Raw genomic sequence first — 10,717 nt, forward strand, 5'->3', positions numbered from 1 at the left:
TAGCAGAAACAAAATTTTCTTTTTGAAAAGAAAAAAAAAAACACACATCCAATTAAAGAAACCATATAGCAGAAACAACCTTTAAATACTTCATTATAATCCCTTAGAAACATTGCAATACTCGATTTCAACAGTATATTATCTTATAAGGCTCAAACTATCTCTAAATTATCGAATCATAACCCTATTAAATCTTTTACTAAGTAGAATAAACATCCAAATAAATGCACCTAATTACCTCACAAGAAAGTTAGTACCAAATGCTTAATCATTTAGCTTAGATCCATTATGACTAAACTCATTCTATTGTAACCTAACTATAAAAAACTTGAACAATTTCAAGGTTACTTCAAATTACACCATGAAAAAAAAAAGAATTCTTATTAATAAGAAAAACGGAATACTTCAGATTCTAACGACGCGTTGACCCTTTTAAATTTTAATTACTCCATTTTAATATTCAATAAACCACTATAAAATTGCATATTTAAAATTTATTAACTTTAACATAAATTAATCTCATACAAACTCTATTTTAAATACTTGATATGTATTTATATATAAACACTAAACAAAATTAATTAACTAATCCCTTCAATATAAATTGCATACTTTTGACAACAACTTAATTTTATCCAAAGATTAGTTTGTCAAAAATAATATAGTTGACTTCTTGAGGAAAGCAAAACTTCAAACAAAAGTAAATAAAAATAAGAATTTTCTGCATTTCTAGTTTGTTGTCTATTATCATCTCCAAATTCACGCAAAACAAAATGCCAAAGATGCCGATTTCATTATATATTATAATAATTAATGTTTCTTCCGAAATTGAGCTGCACAACTTCGGTATTTACTGTCTAATTGAAACAAAGAAAATCAATGCAACAAAAGCATCAAAAACAAGGGGGAAAAAAGAACATAGATAATCTCAACCATTTGACTGCAAAAAAGCACACCCCAAAATGAACTAGGAAGTGCCATTCAACCTAAACTGACAAACTCATGGAAGACCTGCACCGCTTGCGGAACTGGCACCACCATAACCTCCGCCTCCACGACCAAAAGCAGGCCTTGAACCAGGGCCCTGTGTATCCACAAGTTGGAAATTATATCAGTTTTAAGAAGAATAACCTCATTCATTTGGTCGATGCCTACGCATGACCACCAATATTGTTCAGCCACCTCTTCAAGTAAATGAAAGATCATTAGGGGTAAAAGTATCATAAAGGCTCTTGTACTAGGAGTTTGGATTGCATTTTGCCTTCTTTACTCGAAAAATGGACAAACTAGTCACTGTATATTATATTAAAGAGCTAATCCTTCTGTTAAAATTTCAATCCATTTTTACTATTAAAAACAGGCCCCTGTATGTTAGAATGAGGTACATATGGCACGTCATATGCAAATTTGATTATTTTGTCAGCTACACTAGTTTTTAACGGTAGAAATGAATGAAAGTTTTAATAAAAAGAATCAGTTTGCTCTCAATCTAATATTTGCTTCTTGTTTTAGTAGATAGGATAAAATGCAATTCAACTCTTAATACGAGGACCTCTATGGTACTTTTACCATCATTCAAGCAATCATGTTTGGAAGCTGCACTGTTCTAAGTGAAAATGAACTAGCTTCTCTTATGAAAAACTCCCATGACACTCAATTACAAGCTTATATTAGACATACATTCATTCAACAACTCAATTCCAAGACTTGCTTTTGATCAAATTCGAAACCGAGCAGGATTTAAAAGAACCATGGTAATATCAAAAAGCAAACAAATTATTCCACAATCCAACTATTGTAAACAACAAAAACCTTATACACAATCCAAAGATTGTCATTCAAATGCCATAACCATAACAAAGACACAATCAAGGATAATTGTTCAAAGCAAAACATTACCCTGAATGAAGGCTGATAATCAGCAGGCGCACCACCCTTATCACCGAAATCACCGCCTCCTCGTGGACCTCCACGGTATCCATCCCTGTCACCGAATCGCCTCTCACCGTCGCCAAAGCGTGGCGGACCACTGATTCATAACCAACAAAAACATTAACAAAGCTACTGATTCATTTGCATTTAAATCGAAGAGCAAAAAAGGAACCCCAAAACTATTACCGTGGGCGGCTATCAGAAGGACCCATGGGACGACCACCGCCGGGCCTAGTTTGCTTCTTCAAAGTAGCAGGAACAATCTCAGAGGGGAGATTAAGGTAAGTCCTTAAAAATTCAATGCCATCGTTGGTAAGGTACCAGTAATAATGCATCCAAGCAAAAGTTTCACGAACGTATTCCTTGGATTTGAAGCTTTGCATCAGCTTTATTACTTGAAGATTTGGAACATCGATTTCTGGGTGTTTTGCCAAGTTGTAATCTTTTTTGGCGTAGCAAACACCCTCTGATAAGAATACATAGAACCCAGATTTGTGAACCCAAATATGTAAATGAAATAACTGGTTAAATTGAAATTGGGGATGGGATTTTATTTGGGTTACCTTGAAAGAGGTACTTTGATATCTCCCTGCGGTTCCTTTCTGGGATGATCTAAAAAAAAGAAAACAATCGTATTAAAGACATGTTCTTGCAACAAATTTTCTGTAAAACCAAACACAATGTTAGAAACAGAAGAAAATCACCATGATTGCGATGAGATAAGGGGCGGCGGAGTGCTAAGATGAAGGCCTTTGTTTCCTTTAGTTCTCAGCTCTCTGATCGCTAATGACGAAGAATGGAAACCCTACTTTAAAGTTCTTATAGCGTTCATTTATTTGGGCTTGGGTTAGAGTCAATGATTTTGGAATTGAACTATAGTGGAATCAGTTAAATTATTGGTTCTTGGTCCGATCAGTCTGATCAATTCATCTAATCTTAATCGAACAGATTATTTAAAAATTTTAAAATTTTATTCATGTTCATTTATTTAAAATTATGTGTGTATATTCGCTTGTTCAATGTTTGCGAACAATTTTCATGAATGATAAACAAATATATATTATTTTTTAAAATATAAAATAATCAAATATAAATATTAATAATTATATTAATATATACAAATGGAACAATAAATAAACTTGTTCATGAATATAAAAGAACTATATAAATTTTATTCGTATTTAATTCATTTAATAAATGCTTTATTTATTTAATTTAATAAACAAACATAAATAAATAAAAATCGAACTGTTGATTGAAGGCTAGGTGTATTTATATCCCTAAGCTCAACATCTTTCAATTTACATTGGCCCAAGTTCCACATTCCAATAAGCATTATATATTTGATAATTTCTCTTTCATATATGTGTATATTTTGATATTTAAGAGAAATTAAAGGTTTAAAATATCAATCCTAATAAAAAAATAGGAATATATAGTGTTTTTGTTTGTGTGGTTTTCATGGAAATCAATTTCTTATTTATATGATATAGTTTCATGATTTGATGTATTAGAATTAGGTAAGTTCCCATGCAGATCAATATGTATCCTACTGTAGGGTGAACACGTGTTTCATGAGTAGGAGTTCACCTACGTGGTGAAGCGAACCCATCACCTACGTGGTGAAGCGAACCCATGTAGGCGAACTACATTGTGGTAAATTATATGTCAGCAAGTTGGACATGCTGGCTAGGTTGTGGGTTGGTATGGAAAACAAGTCGATTTGAGAGTCGGATAGAGATGAATACTGTAACATATAGGTAGGAAATTAAAGAGGAAAATGTTTGTTTTTTTTTGTTTTTTTTAATTGTAATACAATACAATAGGAGGAGGTTCTGATTATATCTGTCCTTTTTCAGATAATTTCTAGGATTACTCATAGTCACTCCTCAATCCATAAATAGGAGAATAATACACTTCAGTGCACTCGAACTCACATCCTCCTGCATTGACAACAATGTCCATACTAATTGAGTTAAAACTCAGTCGACTAATACCATTTGATTTTTATATTTTTATTAGTGAGTTTTACATTCCCTTAGAAATATATATCTTAAAATTTTATATTAGGAAGTTAAGAAAAAAATGTTTAAGATTTTAAACCCAACATATAAACAACAATCAATAAAAGTCATTTATTACTATTAAATCCTTGATTAATTGGGCATTAATTTGACATAATATTCTTGCCCATTGCTTCAAAAGAGTGAAAGGTCCAACACAACATACACCACTGTAAAATAATAATGATGATCATAAAAAAAAAAATCTCTAAACAATTAATAATTTCATTTGCTTCAACACTTGTATTAATTTATATTTGTGTGAAGATATATTTTTACCATATCTGCTCATTATAGGTTCTGATTATATCTATTTTTTTTACACAATATTTAGAACTATTCATACCTCCTCTCCAATCTATAAATAGGAAGATGATATATTTCAGTGCACTTGAACTTACGCTTTCTTACATTGACAACAATATCCATATACTAATCGAAATAAGACTCAATTGACCATAATTTTAAAATTCAACAACTTCAAAATTAATTTTTTTGAAAAATTTTACCATATTAAATGAAAAATAACAAATAGGGCATTGATGAATGATGAATATTGAGACAGCTTGTCTTTTCATTTTTCTTCTTTGATTGAAGAAGCAATTTATATATTAGAAATGATCCCTTTCCATTCCTAGGTGAAGAAAAGGAACATCTTTTAGTCATATCAATATATATATAGAAGGCCTTCAAGGTGATAATGGCTTCTTAATGGCCGACCATTTGTATTACAGTTTATGTTATCTATTAACCCTACTGCTCATCCACAGCTTTTTCCCTTCCACTTTTAGGCCTAAATATTATTCACAACTTTGGGATTTTAATCTCAATTATATGATTTTCTTTAATTATTCATTTCACGAATAGTATCATATAATTCAAAAATATATATAGTAAATATAAGTAGTCAACAATGAGAAAAAAAATTTTAAGGTATACGAATAAAAACTTTAGCCTGAACAAGAAAAAAATATTATAATCTGTTTGACAATTGATTTTATAACAACTTAAACACGATATATTTGGGTGAATTTAAATACCTAATTTGATAAGAAAATTAGTCTCAGGGGGTCCAAAATGACCGGCAAAGTTAGCAAGAAAACGAAACATCCACTAAAACTGAAAATGACAACAGCAAGTCCATTCTTAAAACATCAAGACAAAATCTTAAAAAAAGTTATTAACTAAAGAAAAATAATATAGTCCAAATCGAATCATGAACTCATTTATTATTTCGAAACATTTTAAAAACAGATCAAGGTGTCAATAAAAAGTCACCATTAAAGCCAACCCACTTTCTAATAAGCATAGTTGGTGGCTAATGGAAGTTCAGCAAAAGTAAATTAGGAACGCCTATCCATCACAATCCAAAAAAATAAAAATATTCACAAAATAAATATACAATTAAAAAAAAAATCAGACTTGAAGTGACAGAAATATAAACATGTCGATGGAAGATTAGATAAAGCAAAATAACAGTACTACGTTGTAGTATTATTACGTATGCAGCATTTGCAGCATTTACGAAGAAACATATGTCTATTTATGAAAATTATATGCTGACTTTGAACATAGTTTTCTGAAAGAAAAAAAAACAAACAATTTTTTTTTGTTGTTGAAAGCTATGATGATATCATGAAATTCTAAAAATCCAAAGAAAACTTCAATATATTGTGTGCATGTAGAGATCGTTATTGTTTTATATACAAAATGTGTGCAGTCAATATCAGTACCCAAATTTTCTATTCACCCAATATTAGTCATATATATATATATATATAATGTACATTATATGATAGGTTGTGAGTGAAATTTTTTGGATTTTATTAGTGGGTTGAGAGTTTGATATACATTATGTTTATTTCTATATATATTTATTATATTATATGGTATATTTGTTAAACCCTTCATTCACTTGTAGAATTTTAAAAAATTTCATTGGCGGTGAATCAAATAATTTTTCTATATATATTATGAATTATTATTTGATACACTAGTGGTGGTTTTTTTAACTCTACAAGCAGGATTAAGAGAATCACAAATGTCCTTAATTGACATTTACAAAAGGACGAATATTTGGTAATTTTTTTTTCCACAAACAACCTTAAAAAATTAACATATATATATATTTTTTTAAATATTTTTTTAAATATTTTACTATACTCGTATAAGGTACTTGTTAACTCCTAAAAATCTTCACTCATGGACCAAATATTTTCCCTTTAAAAAACTATATATATAAATGAGACACATGTTATCTCTTAACTCCGCTTGTGAAGTTAAAAAACTTCTCCGCCTGTGTATAAAATAATAATTCATATATTATATGATTCTTTAAGTGTAACCGTACAATAATTGTAAATATTAAAAAAATTTAAAAAACTCAAAATATATTAACCTCGAAAAAGTCTTGATCAACCGAGAATACCTTATATATAAAAAAAAATCCGAAAGAAATGAGTAAAAATTATCTAATTAGCTGTTACATTGCTTTTTATTCTTTCCTTTTCCATTTCTCCAAACACCGATAAGAAAGAAAAAAAATGGTGCATACTTAAATATGCAACATTCCCTCACATTTTCCACAAGCTCATGACCAATTAATAAAGTTAACAAAAGAAGCAAAAAAGAAAGAAAGAAAAACAAATCATCACCATTAATGATAATTTATAGAGACGAAGGGAAAGAAGATAGTGTAGTTCCCATATTTGATGATGATGAAGATGAAGGTGGTAATGGTATTGTTGTTCCTTCAACACTACCACCAATTTGTCCTTCAATAATATTATCCCACAACAAAAAGCTTGAACATTGTTGTGATTCAACCCATTCATTCAACTCTTGTTGTTGTCTCCTTAAGCTCTCAAGTGTCATTTCTCCACCACCTTCTTCATCCAAGCTAGTACAAGATTGGACTTCAATAGGCACCATGGTTTCCATATTATCTATCAATGGTGGCAAATAATTATTTGTGTCCATTGTGAAAGAAGTTGAAGGAGGGGGAAATGGGACTTGAAGTTGAAGCTGCTGGTTGAGATGATGATTATTATTATTCCAAGTGTTTGATTGAGCTTGTTCATGGAAAACCTCCCCTCTTACATTAACATCTTGAAGTAGTACCCCTTGATCAATTGGTGTCATTGTACTTTCAAACATAAATAATGGGGCTTGAGATGAAAATAGGGTTTCTTGTGTAGGGATTGGTATTGCCCTTGTTGTTGTTGTTGCCATGTCTTGGTTTACTAGCTCAGTAATGGAAGCTGTACCTTGCGTGGGCGGAACTAAAGTCTTTCGTATCTTCTTCTTGATCCATGAATTCCAATAGTTTTTAATCTCATTATCTGTTCTTCCAGGCAAGTGACTTGCTATATGAGCCCACCTGCAAATTCCTTTTGACATATCAGAAATTGAATAACGTGAAAAAGAAAATCAAATTTAGATGTCAAAAAGCATGTATTTGCTTGTGGAATTTCAACATCATGATATGGTCTTTCTAACGCCCTTTGAAAATGGTGGTGAAAACTGCTTTAGCAACTACTTAAGAAGTAATCATGGAGCTTGCTTTTAACTTAATTTAAAAAACAAAAATCTTGACGTTTACATAGAAAACTTGATATTGAAGTTTGCTTGTTCACTTAATTGTTTTCAAGCATCAGTGTCTCTATTCTCAAATTTTGAAAGTTCTGGCTAACTTAAGCACCGTGATAATAACAGCTATCACCATTAGGGAAAAAACCCAGGATCTATGCAACTTTAAAGTGGAAAAAATATTGAAAAAATGTGAAGATAAAGTGAAATGAACCTGTTTCCTACAACCCCATGGAGGCTAATGATCAACTTCTCTTCCTCAGGTGTAAACCTTCCTCTTCTTATATCAGGCCTTAAATAATTAATCCATCTCAGCCTACAACTTTTCCCACATCTCTGAAGACCTAAAAACCAATGAAAATTAAAAACATATTGCATGCATCAAAGCACTCACCAAATGAATCAATACACACACACATGTATTTACCAGCTTTCTCAGGGACTTCACTCCAACATCCATAGCCATGAGTGGTGATGAACCTAATGAGCTTTTCATCTTCCTCAGGGGACCAAAGGCCTCTCTTAACCTTTTGTTGATTGCAGCAAGAATGGTGACCCATCCTGTATAATTTAATATGGACGACGACGATGATGATAAATAATATCAACTAATCTTCTGCTTACTTAATTTTAATTCACAAATTAAAAGAAAGGAAAGAAATAGCTCTTTGGGATTTGCAAGAAATGGAGGCTGTTGCACACCCTCCATTTAAAAGTAAGGAGAAGGGGAAGTACAAAATGATGATATGCTGACATTGAAAACACCAATGGGGTCCAATTATTCAAAAGGGAGGGTCCCTAGAAATATTTTTCATCTAACCCTAAAACGACGTTTCATCGGCTTCTGTTCACTGAGAGTTAAATTTTTCTACGTAGAGTTGTATTACGTAAACCCATGTTACCATGTTTTCACGTACCCTTCCTTCAATTCTTCCAAAATCTTTTGCCTCTTTTTTTTTTTACTTTTAAAAATATATAATTTAATTTATATTAGAATAATATTAAAAAATCAGGTTGAATATAGCTTCTTTAACACTAAAATCAATTCTCTTTTAACAATATTTAATCTAATTGTCTTAATTTTTTACGTTAATTAATTAATTAAATTAAATTAATAATTATATAGCATAATTTACGGTTTAGAATTAAGAGTTTAGCGTAACATGACATGCTCAAGTATTTGAAAGATTACATAACACGTGTTAGAGTTAAAATTTAGGGTTTTAAAGTTTATAATTTTAGGTATTTAAATTTGAAGTTTAGTGTTTATAATTTAGATATTCAATTACATTTATTTATTAATTAAAGTTTTTTCAGAAATTATTAATTAGAATTAGAAAAACTTAACAAGAGTGTGTTTATAAATGAATTACATTATTTTAAAACAAAATATGAATTGACTTACTTAAAAGTAATTTTGGTATTTTTGAGTTTCACCGTGTGGATTTCTAGTCCAATCATGACGTATAAATTTTACTTTATTTCATAGGAGTATAACATCACGATTTTTAATTTTTTTTATACAATGTCTAGAAGGTTAAAACTGCCTATATTCCCTCCCGAACTCTTAAATAAGAGGACAATATGTTTCACCATATTCGAATTTATATCTTTTTGCACTAACAACAATATCAATGTTAATTTAACTAAAACTCCATATATTTTAGTGTGATTAGTAAAAGAAAAAGAAAGTCAATTATGGCCGGAAAAAGAGGTGACAGGAAAGCATTAAGATAACACTTTTGTGAATCTTGAGGAAGGTTTCGAGATGCTTATTCTTAGCAGATATGACATAATTTTACTATTAACCATGCCCCCACTTTACGATTTGCATCATACAACAATATTTATACCACTTTGGACTTCTTTTGGTGCTTTTCATGATAAATTTTCATGCATAAAATATAATAATAAATTGTAGATTGATATGGTCATCTCGAAAGTTTAATTCTTCATAATCATTTCTTTCTGATTTTTCTTTTCATCCAACATATGGCTGTTCATCGGACTATTTTGATACTTCTTTAGTTTATTTTTCTTAGTTACTAGTCGATTAACAACACATAAGAGAACATAAGATTTTAAAATGATGACATTCTGTATATATTCTTCACAAGCTTCGATCCATAACCTATGACACAAGGGCATAGCCATAAAAGAGTGAGAAGGGACCTTGGCTCCCTCGACTAAATGAGTAAATTGCTTTTTATAGCCCATTGCCAAAACTAAAAGATTTTAATTAAGCCCTTTTAAACTTTTGATTAAATTTGAAAAATATAATTTTAGTCATTTTAAAATTTTGATAATTTAATTTAAATATTTTTAATACAAAATATTAGTTTTGCCCCTCAAATTTTATAATCTCATCTCAGCCTCCTTAAACAAAATTTCTGGCTTCGTCCCAATTTACGTGCATGAGAGTTGGGCCTTAAAGTCATTTATAGGAGAAATAGATGAATTTTCATATATAGAAAACGTCAAGTTATTTTTAAAAATATATTTTTTACCGTAACTATATGTTCTCTACCTTCAAGTCAACAATATTTTGATTTCTCTTAAATTTCTCTAACTAGTCGTTACTTTGATGGCTATGTATATATTAAATTTCTCCAACTTAAGGACAATGTTCTACACACCTTAATTTTTTTTGTGCTCGACTTTCCATTTTTTTCTCTATTCAAACTTTAATCGTGATATGTAATGAATCTTATTGATTAAGTATAATTGGAGTACCCCAACTATTTGTTCTAATGAAGAAATTACGTTGTTAATTAACTATGTTGACTTTCAAATTATTATTTTTTAATTATTTAGGGCTTCTAACTATTCACAAGAAAGAGGATGATATCTAAATTTTCATTAAATCTCTTATGAAAGCAAGTAATTTAACACTTAAAGATAAATTCTAGAATCGAGTTATACATCTAAACTACACCTATACACACAAATGGGAATTTTGCAAATTTATATTATGAACTAATTGCACCAAATTATACTATTTATAAATCAAGAGTAATTTCATAAGTTGATAAAATGTTTAATCGAATAGTCGAAATTATTAGACCGTTTATGAAGAGAGAGATGTGGAAATACAAAGTTTATATATATGTAAAGAGATAAAAGGGAAATGGATT

General features: G+C 30.1%; 1 protein-coding gene across 1 annotated transcript; it reads right to left on the minus strand.

Annotated features, from left to right (window-relative positions):
* Positions 1-774: 774 nt before the first annotated feature.
* LOC107927078 (transcription factor MYB106) lies at positions 775-8,300 on the minus strand. Its single transcript, XM_016858047.2, has 8 exons — positions 8,011-8,300; positions 7,798-7,927; positions 6,666-7,374; positions 2,637-2,669; positions 2,496-2,544; positions 2,119-2,398; positions 1,900-2,029; positions 775-1,084 (listed from the first exon to the last, which is right to left on the minus strand). Exons 1-8 carry the CDS (start codon positions 8,141-8,143, stop codon positions 1,001-1,003), a joined length of 1,548 nt encoding a protein of 515 aa, XP_016713536.2. The 5' UTR covers positions 8,144-8,300; the 3' UTR covers positions 775-1,000.
* Positions 8,301-10,717: the final 2,417 nt, after the last annotated feature.

This window comes from Gossypium hirsutum, chromosome A03 (assembly GCF_007990345.1).
Source record: "Gossypium hirsutum isolate 1008001.06 chromosome A03, Gossypium_hirsutum_v2.1, whole genome shotgun sequence".
NCBI lineage: Eukaryota > Viridiplantae > Streptophyta > Magnoliopsida > Malvales > Malvaceae > Gossypium > Gossypium hirsutum.

Coding starts and splice junctions, on each gene's coding strand:
- LOC107927078 (XM_016858047.2), bottom strand. CDS start 8,143: ATGGGTCACCATTCTTGCTGCAATCAACAAAAGGTTAAGAGAGGCCTT. Junction 7,928..8,010: donor TGAAGTCCCTGAGAAAGCTG/GTAAATACATGT, acceptor ATTGGTTTTTAG/GTCTTCAGAGATGTGGGAAA. Junction 2,670..6,665: donor CTTCTTTCCCTTCGTCTCTA/TAAATTATCATT, acceptor CCTTCATCTTAG/CACTCCGCCGCCCCTTATCT.